The sequence below is a fragment of the Heliangelus exortis genome, chromosome 20 (genome assembly GCF_036169615.1).
Source record: "Heliangelus exortis chromosome 20, bHelExo1.hap1, whole genome shotgun sequence".
In the NCBI taxonomy this organism is placed as follows: Eukaryota; Metazoa; Chordata; class Aves; order Apodiformes; family Trochilidae; genus Heliangelus; species Heliangelus exortis.
This window is the reverse complement of record NC_092441.1, coordinates 4,515,915-4,535,545: the sequence shown is the minus strand read 5'-3', so window position 1 is coordinate 4,535,545 and position 19,631 is coordinate 4,515,915. Positions and strand designations below refer to the sequence as shown.

At 40.4% G+C, this 19,631-nt stretch overlaps 1 protein-coding gene across 2 annotated transcripts; it reads left to right on the top strand.

Annotated features, from left to right (window-relative positions):
- Positions 1 to 5,958: 5,958 nt before the first annotated feature.
- On the top strand, positions 5,959 to 12,810 carry PCTP (phosphatidylcholine transfer protein). 2 transcript variants are annotated; one of them, XM_071764059.1, is made up of 6 exons: positions 5,959 to 6,220; positions 8,432 to 8,549; positions 10,158 to 10,237; positions 10,569 to 10,740; positions 11,274 to 11,341; positions 11,821 to 12,810. In XM_071764059.1, the coding sequence occupies exons 1-6, from the start codon at positions 6,074 to 6,076 to the stop codon at positions 11,884 to 11,886; spliced, it is 651 nt and encodes a 216-aa protein (XP_071620160.1). In that variant the 5' UTR covers positions 5,959 to 6,073; the 3' UTR covers positions 11,887 to 12,810. The 2 variants fall into 2 exon arrangements, with proteins under 2 accessions (XP_071620160.1, XP_071620161.1); XM_071764060.1 differs by lacking the exon at positions 5,959 to 6,220 and adding an exon at positions 6,294 to 6,404 and having other exon boundaries at positions 11,821 to 12,021.
- The last annotated feature ends 6,821 nt before the right edge of the window (positions 12,811 to 19,631 follow it).

Sequence of the window (19,631 nt, the reverse complement as noted above, 5' to 3'; positions counted from 1 at the left end):
CATGTGCATGACCTCAATACCACCACATCCCTATTACATCAATTCCTCTCTGCTCCTTTGAGTGTATTATTTAGTCCTTTGTCAACACAGGACCTCCCTCCCATGCTTACACATCAACAGCTCCACTAGTAAACTCCTAGTTTTCCATGCCAAGTTTATTACTGAAAGTATTATATAAAACACTGAAAGTTTGACGTAAAATAACTCCCAATGCAGATTTTTGAGGAACGAATCTGAAGTGCATATAAACAAGCATTGAACCTGGGCTTAGAAGTCCTGTGTTTCTGTACAAATAAATGCCCTAACAGGAGGCAAGAAAGTTGAGCTCTCTTCTAGATCTTGTGGAACTGTTAACTCCTTTTTGTGATGCAGAAAAGCTGTGATGGAAAGTGATGGGAATGGCACCTCCCTCTAGTGCTGCCAGATGAGTAGGCTCTCCCCTAGAAGGGTGGGTTTGTAGCTCTCAGACACATAAGGGTCCAATACAACTTGGGCACCACTCCTCTTGCCTTTTAAAAAGGGATGACTGACTACCTCTGCCTTTTAAGGTCCTGATGTATTCTGAGCATGAATGTCCAAGGATACAAGGAAAGAAGCACCAAACATACCCGAAGCAGCACATTTGGCACCTGTAGAAATTCAGTGCAAACAGCTGAGGAAACTTCAGGACTGAACAACAGCTGCAGTCAGGGGTTACAGGTTCACAATTTTGGACTGCCATGCTTAAATGCTACATAGTTCCCCTTTAGGACCAGCCCTAAATGACAAAATCTCCTCCCTGTGGCCTTCACACAGCTGCTTCAGAGGAGGTGCAGCCCCAGAGGCTGGGACAATAGCAAGAAGCCTGTGGGATTCTGGAGCTCACACAGCCTATTGAGAGAGCTGAGTTGTACTACTAAATTGAGCAATGCTATTGCCCTGCCTGCTAAGACACACTTGCAATACTTCTTCATGGCTTTCTTTGAGTTTCTAAGTCTCCTGGGCCTTAGCAGCGTAGCAAACAGTGACTCACTGCTCTGGCAAAGTACAACCATTGTGGGCTCCCTGTTCAGTTAGTTTTTCTTTCCTTTTCCCTAACCCTCTACTGAATTTTCCTTTATTTCATCCCTAAGCCCACATAAGGACACAACAGGCCAGTTTATTGCGTTTAGTAGAACTTTCAGGAAGCACTTTTTCGACACATTTAGTAGGTTGTATTTGTCCTTATCATGAAAAGCAATGTATGCATTTTCTGCTGGGGAATGGACTCCGTAACAAAGCCACCTAAAGCCCAGTACAAAATAATTTAACATAAAGTACTGTAGCAGCCTTTGCATAAAACTATTTACTAGGGAGTTCAGTCCTCTTGGTTGGTAGCTATGCAAACCACCCACTCTGTATGTAAAAAGGCTCATGAAATGGACAAGCTTACAGAGATAGAAAGAAACCTCATTGGTGACTAGGAATATGGAAAGGAATTTTCTTTGAAGTCCCTTAAATCCTACCAGTACCATGGTCAACAGAAGTTATCCTGCTGTGCATTTGAACTTTGCTATTGCTTTACTCAACTTTCACTTCATCTTCCTGCAGTGCTGAGGAAGACAGGACATCTGGAACTGAAAACAGTTTTTCTTATCTCCTACTGTTTTCATAATTACATGAAATTCACATTTGAAGAGCTGTATTCACTATGTGGACTTGTGCTTTTAATTAACAGAAGGATGCACCACACCATCTCTCACCAGAAGTTAAATCCTGCATCTTGCAGGAGTTGGTTAGAGACCCTTTGGATCTTTTGCCAACATGGCAGCTTTATGGACACCAAAATTCTCTATCTGAAGAATTTTTTTTGAGAAAATCATAAAATCAAGAGGTGGATAATCTGACTTGCCAATTCATTCAAATGTTACCATATTCACTTTTAAAAATATGGCTTATTTTTAATTTTTTTAAATTATGTTCATTCTAAATCTTTTGGCTTTTACTCTGTCTGATGAATCCACTATTCCACTATAATCCTTGGGACTATATTTATACACAAGAGCTACTTAAAATACTGCATGTAGCTGAAATATCCAGATTTTCTCCTACATAATTGATGACTTCTGTGAAATTAACAGCAAGTGGAGTGTCTGACCTAAAGGGTAGTTAATAAAGAAGAGAGAGAATTATTGAAGCAAAACTATCTCTCACTATTTCCACCAAAAAAAGCTTTTCATCTATATATCAGCTGCTTTAGCATCACATGCTAAAGGAGATGTTGAGAAATACTTTTGCATCTGTGTAAACAGGTTGGGAAAGTAGAGGGTGTGGTAGTGACAACCATTTGCCAAATGAAGTCAAGGTCTAAGTAGCCTTGGTTATCTTTTCAATGAGTCATTTTAGGTCACGCAGAAAATACTGCAAGTTTTTTCTTAGAGTGAAGTTTTAAAATGACCCCTCTTTCCTCAAGGCCAGGTAATAGAGGTTGTGCCTCACAATCTCCAGTTTATTTGCACTGGAAATGCATTACCTTAGAGAAAAGCTATGGCTAAAAGGTGCAAATCAAAAGTAAACTTGGCCAAATGAAAGAGAGGGGTCCTGAAATCAGGAGTCCAGCACATTTAAACTTTTTAGCAAAGATAAAATGCAGGAAAACCACAGAATTTCAGTTTTTATATGAATCCTTTTCTATCTGGGTGGAGCTCTGTTGAAAGCAGATGCTCAGTTCAGTTACAGTCATAGTTTGAGGTTATATCCAGCTCATGAAGGGCATTACAAGCCAGTATTTAATGGCCATTTAAGACCTTTTCTGACAGCTCAAATATTGCACGTCTGGAGCTAGCACTTTGCAAAAGATACAACTGTCACTAGATACTTAGGCACAAGTATAAAATATATAAAAGATAAAAAATATATGAAGAGGTCAGTGTGGCAAGCAGGATAGATTTTTTGCATATTCTGGAATATTTAGAGTGCCTTGCATATGCACGACTTTGGGGGGAGATGTTATTGTTACTTTTCAGCTTTCTGGGTGAAGAATTTCCATCTTGCAAGCTGGAAAAGTCATGAAAATTTTTAAGAAAGGCTTTTACATAATGCAGTCAATAAAAAACAGTAGCAGAAGATTCTAATTGGTTTGGCTGTGTATAATCCCTAAATGGTGTGTCAGGACTACTCAGCACTTTTTCCAAGTTTTTGGAGTAAAATGACTGCATGAAATGGAATGACAATAGGATATAAAAGTCTGCACAGCAGCTGAATCCATCAAAATCCCACATCTTCAGTTCACCTTCAAGAATTTCTCAAAGTGCACCAGTGCCACACAGAGACAGATGCAGGAAAACACAATATACCTTGAGCACTCTCACATATGGGTATCCATATCCAAAACAAGGTCTGAGAATCATCCCAGGTCTGAATTAGCAACCTAGTATCCTCTGCTGGTTTTGATGTCTGGCCACATATTATTTCCTGATGGAGGAGCCCCCCACCTTACTGATCTGATTCCATACCACAGAATCCAATCATCAGTTGGCATGGATTTCTGTAGCAGGAAGGTTAGGTGCTAGGGTGGAATTAATACAGGTTATTTCCATTCTAGAAAACAGATGGGTTGGTAGGTGCACTGATCCCATTGATAGCCCAGTTCAGAAGTTTCCCTGAGGTATTGTTTCCCACTGAAGGCAGGAGCAGCTAAATACCTAAGAAATACTAAGTATGTGGGTCAAGTTGTAGGCACTCCTGAAACTCCTCCTCATTGCCCTGGAATAGTAACCCTCTATTTTCATTCAGTTAGTATTTAGGTCCCTGATCCATGTGTGGGACTGGATCGTGCTGTATCTAAGCTGCCTTTTAGCTCTGCCCAAGCTTGGGTTCATGTTCCCAGAACCAGCTGCCCTGAAGCAGTTGCTATCCCACTGCAGAGCTCTAGGAAGTTGGTCCTGCTGTGTCCCACCTCACTCCAGACCACAGCTGTGCTAGCTGGTACTGCAGCTATCAAAGGGTTTGGGTTCAGATTTTAGTTTATGCCTCTAAGTTAAGGGTCATACATGGACATACAAGGGATAAATAATAACACTTACATAAGCACACATGGAAATAGGAAATAAAGTCTGAACTGTTTGTGCTTTCTTAGTAATCACCACTCCTTATTTACCAAGAAAAAAGTTCACATATGCTGGGGTTTTTGTTTGTTTTTTGTTTTTGTTTTTGTTTTTGTTTGGGTTTTTTTTTTTGAAAGCTTTAGTCCCTAGGGTGGCCTTGTGAGATAAATTTCTTTTTCCATGAGAGTGCTGGGGAGAGGAGGGAGCAGCCAGGGAGCCTGTAGCCAATTTACAATTCTGATGCCATGTAGATAACCATATAATGCAAAACATTTACCATGAAACAATAGTCAGAGTCAAGCTATGGTCACTTTAGTCCTTTAGCACAAACAAGGCTCCTTAAGAGCTCCTGTAATCTCACAGACATGTTATGTTTCCTTGCTGCATGTTAAACATCAACCTTTGACTCACAGCTCCTCCTTTTCATCCTGGGTGAGAGTCAGCTCTGTGCAAACAAGAGCCACAAGCTCTTTCAGTTTCACCTGAGTCCTATTTCAAAGCATGAATGGGATTTAAAAGAGAGATAGAAATTTCATTTAATCACTGCAAAGCTGCTATTTGAAGAAATAGTTCTGCAAGATAAACTAAATCCATGCCACTGTTGTCTCATACTTCATTTTAAAAAGCAGATCCTCAGCTGGGCGAGCACCAGAGCTCCACTGGAGTCAGTTCAGCCCAGCCAAGAATTACTTGTAAGGGTTCAGCCATAAGAGATGTATTGTGATGTTTTGGAGAACCAGCTGGGCTGACTGAAAGTAAACATAGTAATTTACAGAGAACACAAATAAGCCAAAATATTTATATTATTGTGTAAATATCAATATTAAGAGGGCATAATACATGTAAGCATACTGCAAAAATAAAACAAAAGAATTGGAACGTTTGTCTGGTGGTTTCACTGGGGAGCTGAGAGCAGGCAATGCAGAAGCAGAGGCCACCATTAGTGACATTATTTTAGAAAGATGCTACAGGTCAAATTCTGGCATCAAATTTGCATGTTGGGAGGAGGGGTGTGAGATACCATCTTGCCTTCTGCCAGAACTCTTGAGCCGTAAGTTTTCTGGACTGTGCAAGGATGACACTTGGCCTGAATGTCCAAACCAGAGTCAGCCAGAAACCCTCATGCTCTGCTTGCAATCCAATTGACTGGAACTGGAAGGGACAGCTGACATAAGTGAATATTTTGTCAAAGAACTCAACCACTCGGCAGGGAAGCTAGAAAAAGCTAAATTTTGCCAGCTTTGTGCAGAGGTTACCACCAATACATTGGGCTGGTGTTGTCAGATAGGTTCTTTGTTAATTGGTAGGGTTGATGACATCCCATAGCTCAGAGCTGCTTGTGTTTTGTTCCAAAGACAGTGTTCAGCAAGAAGATCCACCCTGTCCCCCCCAGCCCACCCTGGGGAAGAGTCTGCTGCCACCTCCTCCTTGCTGCCCCTTGGGCCAGGGCCTCCAATTGAGCATGGCTGTGTCAAACACCCCAACCAACCAGCTGTGTGCAGCAGTTATCTGTTCTTAATATATTATCACTTCAACAGTCAATTCATAGGGAGCACTGCTTTTCAAAACGTGAAAATACATAGATAAAAATACAAGTGCAGACCCAGACTATTCAACCTCCCCCATCGGGGAACACCAAAAAGGAAACGCCCTGACCCACACACCACCTCTGCTCCGGCCCTACACATGAGATGCACATTGAAAATCACCTCCCACAGGCACCACCGACCAACTGAAACCCCATCGGGAAACCTGGGACAGCGCCGAGAAACTAATCCCAGCGCTGCACCCGTGCAGGGCCCGTGGGTCCACCCGGAGATGCCGCGGCGGCCGCAGCCCCCGATACCGCACCGGGCCGGCCCTCGGCGGTGCCCTGACCCGCAGCCCTGGCACGGCAGCCCCGGGGCGCGGCGGAGGCCGGGCGGGGAGGGGCGGCGGCCGCCATTGGCCGGGCCCATCGGGGCCGTCGGAGCCCCGCGCCCCGCAGCCGCCTCCCGCCCGCCCGCAGAATGGAGGCGCCGCCGCCGCGGGGCTTCTCCGAGGAGCAGTTTCAGGCCGCCTGCCGGGAGCTGGACCAGCCGGCGCCGAGTGCGGGGGGGCCCTGGCAGCTCCTGGTGGAGAGCATGGGCGTGAGGATCTACCGGCTGTACGACGAGGTGGGCGGGAGGGGGGGAAGCTCCCCCGCTCCGGAGAGCGGCCGCTCCTCCGGCCCCCCCTGCCCGGGGCTGGGCCCTGCCTGGGGGAGCGCTCCGGGGCGGGGAGCGGGGGGAGCGCGGCCGAGGAACCGGGTCAGGGCAGCGCCGGCGCGTCCCGGTCCAGAGCCGCCGGAGCCCCGCACAGGTCAGGCTGAGGTCCCTTGCCCGTCCCTCGGCTCAGTTTCTCCAGGCTCCCAGAAAGCAGCTTTCAGGATAATGCAATTAACTGCTGCTGATGGGGAAAGCCGCAGTAAACAGCGCTCTTAAAACCTGATGGGGGAAACCTGCGGACTGTGGGGCTCTCAGAGCTCGTTAATAGCTGGCGGCGGGAGAAATTAATTTGCTGACGGCCACAGGAACCGTTCTGGGTCTCCCGAGCTCCTTGTGAGGGATGCGGGTGGTGCAGAACCGATCCCTGCACACCGGCTCTAGAGCACTTCCTGTGCTACAGCATCCTGCTCTGCCGCAGGCTCCTGCTTCCCTGCCTTCTCCCTCATTCCAAAACTTCTTTCAATCTGATTTTCCACCTTCCTCTCTCTACAACTGGAATTTAGTTGAGAAAGGGTTGGAATGAAATTAACATCTTTTTGGAGGGAAATAAAAGAGCTTAGGCTTCCAGAACTGAATTGTTTTACTCTGGGAGTGTGAGCTGTAGTCTGTCCTCAGTAAGGTAGAAAGCACATGCAAAGTCTCTGAGGAAAGATCTGATAGCTTAAATAAGAAAATTACTGCATGGCTTTCTTCTGTTAAAAAATAAAGCCACAAAACCAACCAACCAACCAAACAACAAAATAACCACCAACTTATAGGAAGCTGAAGGACTATGCTGATGAAAAGTCAGCTTTGCATGTTGACTGCGGGGTTAAGGTTTGGGGTGAGCTTGTTACCTCTGATGGTACAGTTTTAATCCAAGTCCACAAAAAGAATACAAAGGCTTCATAATTTTCAGTGGAAGAACAGCCCAATCACACGAGGAAGTGTTTTGTTTTGTTTTTTCTTCTGAATTACTAGAGAAGGAAGGATCGTGGTTTGCTGTTCTGCCTTAAGCAATTAGTTTTAAAGCATCAGTGTAGAGCTTTGGCATATTCTGTTGGGTCTTGGTTCAGTTTCACGTGTGATATTTTCAAAATCAGTTTTTCTTTTGAAAGTAAGAATGTTAATGCTTTTGTAAAAGACAACGTGAGTGCATGGGGCTGCACAGGTGCTGAACAGTTGAGGTTTGAAGCTAGGGACTGATGCTTCAGTGAAGCTACAGTAAAGATGATTAACTTAAGCTTCTTGGTCATCTGGTATATTAAATCTTCATCTAGGGTTGATTTGTGAAAAGGAGGGGAAGAATTAAAAATCACTATTCACTAACATAATGTTGTATAATCCTTCCTTTCCTTGAGAATGCTCGAATATGACTGCTACACTGTATATTCAGAAAACTCTCATTGTTTTAATTTAGTCCTGAGCTGGTACTAACAATAGAACAAACATTGCTCTATAGGCACTGATCTGATGGAGTTTCCATATGTTCAGAGAAACATTAAAGCATTAATATAGGAGATATCCTGCACCCCACCCCTTCTGTGCAGGCAGCTTTCATTAATAAAAAAATAGCTTATCAGTGTTCAAAGCAGACATAATAGTGGATTGCATAGAAACATGAGCATTTTAAGGCATTCTTGTGTCACAACCTGAAGTATAAGCATGACCATACCAAGTCACACAGCACTTTGTATCACACAGTACTCCTGGATATGGCTGAGATTCTTAAATGCATCATATAGGGTCTGGAGACCTTGCCATAACAATTTAAAGTTTCTGATAAGCTTCAGTGTGGGCGAGATTTATTCCACTTTGACCACTGGAGATGAAAAGGGGCACGTGTGTTTGAAGAAACATGGTCCCTTTGGAACTCCTTATGAAGTAAAAGGGTACTGGTGTAAGGGAAGGAACAACCATTGTGCTGGGCAGGTCAGCCTGTCTAGATTTAAACTTTCATGTGTAGATCAAAAAGTCAAGAGGTTAAAGACTGAATCTTGTATTGTTTTTTGAGCACTCGCTTTCACAGCTCTTGAGCAAATTTGTAGTATGTGCCCCACCTAACTTCCTTCAGCTGTTCTCCCTGCTGCAGAGTACTTCCCTTTCCTGTGTGACTTTCCTCTCTCCATTCTGTTTCCACAGCAATCAGGACTTTATGAATATAAAATCTTCGGTGGTCTTGCTGACTGTCCCCCAAAACTGTGTGTTGATGTCTATATGGATTTAGATTTCAGAAAGCAGTGGGATCAGTATGTGAAAGGTAAGCTCATCTTGGCAGTTTAAAAGCAAACTGTTCACATGGACTCTTCCCACTACAACTTTCTTCACAGGTAGACTTCAGCCAGACTTCAGCATTCCTGGGTTAAATTCTAATAGGTGTTCTGAAGAGAAATTGAGGTGGTACTTTTTGTGCATATCACAGCAGAGCAGTGCAATGGCTTGCTCCAGTTTGATGTGTGCTGGAATGTCTTTTACTGGAAGCACTGGTTGTTCTCAGCACCTTTTGCAATCAGAAGTGGGTGTATCAAGAGAATATTTGTTGACTTTGGGCTTTTACAAAGAAAGAAGTTATTTAGTTTAGTTTAACTTATTTAGTTGAATTTAATAGTTGTGTTTATTATTTTGTCTTTGAAAAAGGGAGTTGAACCTGGGTATCCATATAATGGCAGTCCTTGGCCAAGCCAAAGCAGCTCTGTCTTTATTAGTAAGTGGTATTTGTTAAAATGGACAATACCTTTCTTGTAGTAAAGGCCACTTTGTCATTAATGAACAAAAAGAGCTATAGTGGGAGTCAACATTATCCTATTGGATGTAAAAATATTATGTTATCTTTATGTTACTTCAGTAATCTTTGATTGAAATGCATTTAGGAGAACTGGATCCTTAAACAAACAGTTTTTTTTTTTCATAATGCCTTCTTACAGAAAAGAAAGGAAGCAGTCGGGGGAAGCTACACCCTTAAACTAAAAAGTAGATAATGTTGCAGAGCTGATGTTTATATCCTTGCTGACCATGATATTGTCCTCTGCGAATTTATACTTGTGCTGCTACTTCAAGTCCAGCATTTCACAAAAGTTAACTCTTGAAGGGCAGCCACATAATGTTAACACTTTCCTTTTGGCTTAAGAATGGACACAAGCTGTCTCATTCTTTAGAACTTTGTATGATGGAACTAAGCTGTAGAACAGTGCTTGTGGTACCACACGCTTCTGGGGTGGGATACAAAATGCTTGGGCAGAACTGAAACATGCTACTCCTGATTGTAGCACTGTCCTGATTAAGGTAACACTTGCCAACAATTTCACAGCAATAACTGATGGCTAAAGCAGCAAATGCAGGTGTGCCTGTTGTGAATAAAACAGACTTGTGACCTTATGTGGTAATGCTAAGTGAAATCTGGTTATCAATTAAAATGCAGTGGATTCTTTGATCAGAACCTGTTCACTAGTAATGACAGACTCTACTGCGTGCTTATTGTGTGTTTTTCTGTGTTTGAAAAGATACAAAGGTAGATGAGTTAGTAGCTGAAAATTGCATTTAGGTCTTTAAAATAGTCTTATCTCTTTGCAAAAGGAAAGCTCTGCAGTTAGAAATGGAAGTGAATAAACTGATGCTCCAGTGACCCCTGGTGGATAGCACGATGCTGTGGTTTATTTGTGCTCTGTTGTATTTGGTTCCTGAACAATGCTGCTGCAGAACTTTATTAAATGTCTTTTACTGCCAAAACTTTGCATATATATCAATTTTGACAGAAGGGCTGCGTGTAAAATTTGTTCCTGTCATAAATCTGAGCAGTGTTTGATGCTGTGTGTGGTTTTGTTGCAGTAGAAATTAAAAATACCTAACAATCTTCTTTTTCCAACCATAGAACTATATGAAAAAACAAACGATGGTGAAAAAGTAATCTACTGGCAAGTGAAATACCCTTTTCCTCTCTCAAACAGAGATGTATCCTTTCAAGCTTTCTTCCCCTTTCAGTTTTTGTTACCTTGTCATCTAGGGATCTCAGCAGTGTACTGACTACTGCTCTGCTGCACTTCATCAAAGATCTTGCAGTCCTCATGTTACATGAATATGTATAGCATAAAGAAGAGTGTGGGTGACTCTTCCCATGCACAACTAAAGCTCACAAAGCTGAATTACTACTCTGCAGGATTGAATCCTCTAGAAACATAAGAAATAACATGAAGGGGCTGGTATTTGTAATGGAATTCACTTGTCAATTCATCATCTGTCAAGCTGACAGTGTTTTGACATGCCTCCTCAACTCTGCATACAGTACGTCTATATTCGGGAGTGTCGAGAGATGGATGTTGATGGAAGGAAGATCTGGGTTGTGTTAGCTCAAAGTGTGTCTGTTCCTCAGTGCCCTGAGAAGCCTGGCATCATCAGAGTTAAAAGCTATAAGCAAAGTCTGGCAATAGAAAGTGATGGCAAAACTGGATCTAAAGGTAAGGGATCAAGAAAGTGTGATCACAAGTCATGGGGCTAAAGAATGTATTAGCAGAGTGCACATAGGGGAGACTGGGAGAGGGAGACTTTTCCTGGCAGGCTGGGAGAGGGAGACTTTTCCTGCCAGTTCTGTTGGGTAGAGCCTGATGCTAACTGCAGCCTGGGTAACTCAGCAGTGAGACAAGTATCATGATTGGCAGATTTATACATTCAAGAGTTTGCCTGGAGATTGACTCACGTCTGAGATCAGTCCTGTAAAGACAGCCTGATTTTGTAAGACAGGATGCTTAAAGTGGTTTGCAGTAGTCTAAATGAATATTGTGGCACTCTCAGCTTCCCTAAGGCTTGCTAGGAATGGCTGCACTTACTTCACATTCCATTCCAGTGCAAGCTGACTTTTTTGTGAAGAATTTAGAACAGAAGTGTTGTGCTTGGTGGTTCAGTCATGCACACTGACAGTTCTGTCATATGGTGTTAGGAGCTAACAGTCTATGGCTGAATAACTTTCTGGTAACTTCTCTCTTGTCTCTAGTCTATATGTACTATTTTGATAATCCTGGTGGCATGATTCCTTCATGGCTGGTCAATTGGACTGCCAAGGTAAGCAAAGGTTGACAGCACAATTGTTTTAGGCTGTTTCTAAGAATGTATTCACTGCACCCATGTATTTCTTTGCATGATGGATAGAATTGTCTTCTTCTGAAACTGATCTATTGACCTTTCTATCTCTTCTATTTTTATAGTCTCCCTATTGTCTGCTCTCATGGCAGTTATCTTCATTTATTTTTTTTTTAATTCTTATCAGATTCCTTTGGTCAGTCAACAAGACAGGTAAATTTTTGCAACAAAGTGAGTAACTCCATGTTCCAAAGCATATCCAAAGTCCTAACACAAGCAAATTTTAGTACTCAAGTACCATTAGCCTGCTCAAGAGGCATCAAATGGTTTGCTGCTTTGTAACACATCTTAAAGTGGTTCTGTATTTGAAGGCCTTAAATTTAAAGTGGGAATTCTCACTTACTTATAGTTTTTCTTGATTAAATTGTTCAAGAATGACTTTTCCACTTTTCTCTTTACAGAGTGGTGTGCCTGCTTTCTTGAAGGATGTGCAAAAAGCTTGCCGTGATTATTCTAAGAGCATTTAGGTCAAAGTTGATCTGAATTGTTTAATTTCTACAGCTCTGCACTTACAGGAATGGCTACTATATATTACACTGGATAAAATCTACCTCTAATGCTAGAATTTTATTTTAGTTGGTTTATGCATTGAATTGTTTTAAATCTTTGTTTCCATCTCCAGCTGTCTCTGACAAGTGCATCCTTTTACAAGTACTTAAGTTTAGCCTTGTCTCCCATGCTTTGCTTGTGCTGATTGTCAGGTGTCAGCTAGAGGAGTTCTGCTGACTGAAATGTTTCATCCTGGCACAAGAGACAATGATCTTGCTAAGAAAAGTGTCTGAACTTTTGGGCTGAAAATTCTCTGCAAGTGTTATGCCTGGATCTGCCTTTGTGGCTTTGCAGGGTGACTTCCTATTGAAACTTAATGATTTATATCAGTTACATTATATCAATATTCATGTATGAAAATGAAAAATCATTAGCTAGCTAGAAAAAAAGGAGTTGGATTCTGTGTCTGCTTTAAGGAGAATAAATTATATCTTCAGAGCCAGTAGCCTTATCCATAAAAGCAGCTTGGGTACCAGATTGAAATTGGAAGTAATTTTAAACCAAATGCCTGCAACAGAATGTGAATGAACTTGATGTGAAGCTTGGGCTTGCTTGCATTTTAAAATTTAATGCTGGTGTCAATGAATGAAATTGTAGTTTTGGATGGTAATCCACTAAAAGTACAACTGGAAACTAAATTTTCAGCGCCCTTGTGGAGTGCATAAAAGATGAGAGAGCCTTAATCTCAGGTGTTTTGAAACAGTCTGCGTTGTTATTAAATCTAATCCTGTTACTGTGGACAAACTAAAGTGGGGCAGCTTTGTCTTGTTAAAAATAAATGCCTGAAGTGGTTTACTTTGTGTAAATACTTGTTTCCAATAAATCTTTCTTCTATCCATGCAGTGCTTTTGTTCCACCTTTCAGGTTCAAGAGTGGCTGTGCTGGGCAGGTCACAAATGACAAGGCTGCTGTCATGGCCTGTTTTATTTTTCAAGGCTTTTGAAAGAATAACTTGGATTCATGAGAACTAAGTAGGATTCCATGTGTTCTGAAGAGCTTGCTGCCAGCAGTTGAGGAATTTTTCAAGTATCTTTGTCTTGGAGACCATTACTGAATCTGTTAACAGTATTAGACAGTTTTTAATCCATTTTAAATTTAGCTTTCAATTTTTCTTTTCATAGAAGATAAAGAGGAGACATTGAGAGGGAATAGTTCAGAAGTGTAGTTCTTTTTCATTTCCTATGGTTTTTTTACACAGGCACTTACTGGGAAATGGAGCCAAGTTTTTATTTATATGTACTGAAAATGAATTATCTCCACCTTATCAAGAATATGATGGTTTTACCTGAGTCTATCAATTGTCAAATTTGGTTTTTGGTAATGTTTTTTAAAATTACCTTTAGAATGTAGAAAGCATTTTAGCAGTGAGCTAAGTATGTAGGAGTTCAAAAAGCATAAGCAAGAACAAGGATATCAGAGCTGCTTTTGAATTAGAGGATAGGGATGGAAGTTATGTCCTGAAGCAAATGGGCAAAGGCAGTACTAGGTAGGTTATTAAAAAACAGGATAGAAAATCAAAGAAGCCTATTCTTGGCTTAATATAGCAGAATTTAAAAAGGGGACTAGCAGAGGATGAATATTCCTCAATCAGTGTTGCAAACTAAGTGATTTTCAATTCCTTCTGAACAGAATTGGCCTCTGTACCACAGCAGTACAAACCCTGTTACCTGTATTTGTAAAGCTACCTAAAAACTTTTCCAGGCATTTCAAGGTTTACAAGCAATGTGCACCTGGTAAGCTGAGAAGATCAGTTGTGTACATATGAGGTAATCTTTTTTTCATCCTTTTTCTCCAGCCAATCCATAATTTTGCTTATTTTTTTAATTGAAGCAAGGGAAAAGTGAAAACAATTTTTTATTCATCAGTTCATGATTGTATCTTTGTCCTTACAGTTACTTGTCATCAAGTCATAGCACACAGTTGCCTGCAGTGGGCTGGCACGGTACAACTGAGAGTTCAAGAGGCTGAATTTTCAATATTGTCAATCTCACTGAAAACTTGATTTCCTACAGACCTCACACTGAGGCCATCAAGTACAGGGCCTTTGCTCACATCTCCTTATTAAACCCTGCACAGGCAGTTTCTTGTGCACAGCTTTTCAAGTCAAAATGCATTTGATTAAACAGCTTTTCCTCTCTTCACAAGCAAATACCCAATGATGTGAGATGAATGCAACAGGAATCTTCTGTTAAACTTAGGTCCCCATCTAGTGGTATTCATAAAGCATTTTAGAGCTGTATTTATAACTGATTAAATTGTGATCTTGTATAAATTTTATGTGCATCTCGTGAAGTTTTCTGGATACCTTAAACAGTAATTTACCTGCTGTGAAATTTATAAGTCATTATGCATTGTGAGTTTTGGTGCATAGGATAAAAAAACTAAACCAAAACAAAAAACCCAAACTAAACCAAAACAAAAAACCCAAACCAAACCAAGCCAAAACAAAACAAAAAAGCAAACAAAAAAAAGCCCACAAAAAAACCCTTCCCACATTCTTTGTTAAAGTGGCACCTAAAAGTTAGATTTCTGTTTCCACCAGCTTGCCTACAACTGGAGCTCAAAGTTTATTCTTGTAGAGTGATCTGTTGTAAACATAGGTGCAAAAAGAATGAAGCATTTCTGTCAGATGATGACTGAGCCTCTCCTCTCCCCTGCTGCAAGAACAGCTCAGTAGGTTTCTCACTCTACAGATTAGTGGTGACTAATTAAGTTTTCCCAGTAGCCAAACAGAACTAGAAAAATGCTGTAGTTTCTGGCAGCAAACAGGTATGTGATCCAAAGTGCAATAATCAGACTTTCCATAAACCAAAATGGGCTTGGAATCTATTCCCATATAGCACATTTGTTTTAAAATTACCAGCTCTCACAAAAACATATTTTTGTGTGTTATTCTTCACATAAAGAAGTAGTTCCTACTGGGGATGCCTGGTCACTCATCTCATGTTTCCATAAGGTGTGATATAACAAAGTGAACATAAACCATTCTTCCACATTGTGTTCTAGTAATTCAAATCTATTCTTTCCGTGGGATCTCTGTGAAACTCTCATATTTGAGTTGGAAGGTAAAGCAAAGGAAAGATTCTGAGTAACCCAAAGTCAACAGAGTGAATGATGTCAGATACACAATCTGTAGTGCTGCCTCTCAGAAGATGATGTGTAAAGGGAAACACAAGTTGTCTTTGCTCAGGAAACATCTGGTTGATACTTCATTTCTCAAGCAGGTCATTGGTTGTTTTTATAATTTAGTGGAAAAAAATGTAGGAAGATAGGGGGATAGACTTATGATATTAGTGCACACTGGTAGACCATATAACTTCCCACCAACACTTTTGCTTTCCATTGTTAATTCTCTGTGTATAAAGAACATTTTCAAATGGCATCTAATGCTATATAAATTTCACTTGGCTGAGTGTAATCTCTCCCTGAGTATGGATTTGCCTTCTTCCAAACAGGATAGTTCACAACCCAATTTACTGTCACACTGGAGTCTTCTGATCAGAGGAGATGATGACTTTCAGACAGAAAACTTTGCTTTTCACCCCTCTCTTAGAGGTTTAAAACACAGAAAGCCTCCATTCAGGAACAGGGAGGAAGGCTCATGGCAGGAGGTAGCAACAGGTATGTTGTTATACATCTAGATGGACTTTATGGAAGAGAAATGCTCTTTGAAAAGCAGTAGCAACAAAACTCCATAGCAAGAGCAGTTTTGCTGAAATTTTTTCATACCACTGGCTTGTAACTGAAATTTCCAAGGAATCCTGATCCATAAGGTAAATAAAGCTGATATGTAAGCATCCTAATTCTTCTCTGCAGCTGCCAATGAACATACTACTTAGGATGACATTTGAACACATGCACATAAGAAGAGAACATCATCTTTCTCTCTGTTCAGTGTTCCCTGTTCTCTGAGAACTTGACCATCAATGATTATTTTCATCTGGAATCTGAATTAGGAAAGTATCCTGGAGTCCTGCTGTGAGACAGGAGCATTTTAAATCGGAACAGCTCTCCACTGGAAATCTTCATTTCCAAAGTAAGAAGAACTGCATCCTGTGAGTAAGTGTTTCACTAGAACATGCCATAATAAGCAATTATGTTGACAGTACTTGAATATAGGTATTAATTTTAGCTTTGTGAAAAATTTCCTGCATCCCAGCTGTGCAACTAATAAACCTGAAAGCTGGTCCTACAGTTTAAGTATGACTACCTGTAACATTAAGATTTGAGTGAGTTTGCCTTTGTCTGTCCTCAATAGACTTCATGCAGGTTTTTAGATTTTTCTAAGGCTTATTTCATGACCAGAGGCAGAAGAGGTTCTATTATGGGCTTTGTGATACTGTAAGAATCAGGTTTTGACCCAAGCTTAACTCTCTTACTGTTCTTCATCTATGGAAGAAACTCTTGAGTATTAATAATTTTAATAGATGGTGTTCCTAGAATGGCAATTTTGGGATTGTAGCAGTTCATCTTCTACAGTACATAAGGCCAAAGATGTGCTGTACATACTTGGAATAGATGCCTGCTGTCAAGTTTCAAGGCTCACTGCATCTCTGCCTATCCATATCTTGAAGGGTTTTAAGTCTTTCCTTGTTTTCACCTGAAGTTGTGGCTTTCAATATTCCTTCTGCCTACACCTATCTTCCAAAGGGTGACAGAAGTTGTGTGTAATTGGCTGTAAATGGATGTGTCATACTCAGCTGCAATTTGGAGTTATGGTTTAAGAGTGGGCTTTAAACATTTTTTTTAAAGCCAGACTGCTGTTCATTTTAAAAGTTAATGCATTTTCTCAGCATGGAAGTCATATAATTGATTTGTACATCTGAGTGGAGAGCATGATCCCACAAGAAGCCAGAACTGCCTGACCAACCCATTTACCCTGTGAAAGGATCATATGATCCTGTTCACCTATACAAATAAAAACAAACAGTAGGAACATTTCTCTAGCAGGAAATCACTTTGACACTAAAAGGGTCTATTGTCTGGGAGTGAGGTGGGTATGTGAAAGGGTACATTGCCTTCCACTGATTTTTTTCTTGTAACATGGGAATAAACTGACCCGTGATAACACTTAAGGTGTGGTTCTAGGAACCATGAAGCTGAAAACATTATCACTGAATAATGAGCTTGATTAATTCACTACAATGGCAGGCAAGTATGTCAGTATCTGAGAAAAACAATTTTTAAATCCATTAGGAACAAGTTAGAGAACAAGAATAAACAAGTGGTCTGAGGACCTTTTGTCATCTTTTAGCAAACACAGACCTAGACACACCTGCCAGATCACCAACCCCAGTGAGAGGCATCACCTAGATAAATCATTCCCTTTCATAAAATATGTTTCACAAGTGTGTGTTTTACCCATCTTCCCTTTCCCACTGGTAATTCTGTATGCTTAGTATCTTTGCTAGTAAGTTTATTGTGACAATGACTTCAATAGGGAACTAAAATTCTGCTCTTCATAGTTTTTATGATTAGTAGATATTGGAATATTTTATGGCAGTATAGGGGAAGGGTTTTTTTCACAGGGATGATAATCAGCAATGAAACAAGTTGCTCTGAGAGAATGTGTAATCTCAATTTTTGGACATAGTCAAAGCTCAGCTGGGGAAGGCCCAAGGCAATTTATCTGACTTTGAAATTAGAGTGAGCTTCAACTTTGGTGCTGTGCACCAGGCCGAGGTTGGACCAGATGATATGATCCCATATGTCCCTTCCAAGATTAATTATATGATTTTTAATAATAACAAATCCTGGAGATTACCATGTGAATCCTTCTGAGAAGGAGGCATTGTTTTCTTCCCAAATGCTGTTATTTAACAGACCAACTTGAATGAGCTGAATTCCTCTGACATACAGTGAGATGCACAAGTCTAAAAAATCCTATAATTAAGATCTGTGTTAGAAAGAGGTACATACACATTTTTGAAAAGATGCCTATTGTAGGCTTGCATTGCTGTTTTAGTTCATTATTTTAACTAGAATTATAGGTATTATTTTAGTGAGAAATCTAGGAATTTTAAACTAAATTAAGCAGGCTTTTTGAATCTTTGCTACTGAAGCTTAATAAATATACTACTGAGAGAAAATGTGACTACCTCTGTAAAAGGACAGCAACAGCAGCTACAATGAAGCTGTGCTGCACACTCAGAAAAAGTTACTGATGCCAGTTGGTATTGTTCATTTCCTGCTGCATCCAGCTGTAGATTGTATTTGAAAGGCTCAACCAGGCAAGGCTGAGATGTAGTAAAAGGAGAAGATGAAATGCAGATTTGGAATATCTAAGCACTCCACAATGATCCTCTACATTTACCTTAACTATCATGGCACTCTATTTTTAAAGATAACATGCTCAGCTCAATAGCACTCAGAGGATTTTAGCTTTATGCATGGTGAAGCTTTTTTTTTTTTTTTTTTTTTTTTTTTGTCAGATGGGAATATTTTCTCAATCATATTTAATTAAAATTAAATCAATATTGAAGGCTAGTGCAAGTAAGTAGAGTCTTCTTCACCAGACGTGGTGTTCATCACCAGCTGAATTCAGTGCTTAGCAACAGAAGATTAGGACATCTTTGTGCTGACTTTATAGTGGATTTGCTTCTACATGGTCCAGTGACAAATATTTCCAATCAATGTTTGCTGGTGAATACAATGTCCTTTACTGTCACATGCCTTTTCCTTTCCCTTCCACCTTCAATAGTGTGTCAACATCTGGGATGAGCCCAAAACCTAATGTGTCATCTGACCTTCTGACATCTTAGCCCAGTGAGCTACCAGCTTAGCCATGATTCCTGCTCTGGGGAGAAGAGCACAAACATCACTTCCAAGGATCTTCTTCTACTCATCTGTTACCTTTATGCCTGACAGTGCTTGTGCTTTTTACTGTATTGTAAAAAGCTCAAATGCATTCTCATTCCCAATATATGCATATGGATCTACGGGTCTGGATTTATGTGGGAATAAGTATTATGTCTTTTGGAACTGATGACTGTTGCAACTAAGAAAAATGTGGGTGAAAACTGGACTGAAAAGACAACACTGAACATCAAATTATGCTGGTCCGTGTTAAGCAGCAATCTGAAAGCAGAATATAATTTTTTTTAAATGATGTGATAAAGTTCACATGCTGTTTTATAATAAAAACTTTCCTCTGGTTTCCATTTAAAAATCAGGGCAATTTTTCAGGTACATTTTCCCCTTTTTTTGCATTGAGTAGAGACATATTTTGAAATTTGGATATTTTTGGCTTGCTATGGTGTCACGGTTTAACTAATCAAAGAATAAAAATGTTTGCCAAAGTACCAGTAAATACTGTCTTCTGACTTTTTAAATAGCAAACTTGTATTAGTTTAGCCCTGTTGCACTAATGGAAATGCCAAGCTCTTAGAGCATTCTTCCCTAGATAAGATAGCTTCAACTTGTGTGGTTTCCTGTTTTCCCTTAGTATTTTGAAAGGTAAAAAAATGATCTGCATTGCTCCACCCTTGCCTTGCACAGAGACTCAAAATCAAATGCTCTTTTGTTTGAGAGTAAGAATAAGTGCATTGCCTGCAGCAGCAAAACAGGAGAAATACAAAAAAGTTCCTTTTTTTAACTCCTCAGAATAGCAGTTTCAGTAATGTGCCCTCAGTAGCTTCCACAGCAGAGAGATCAAATGAATGAA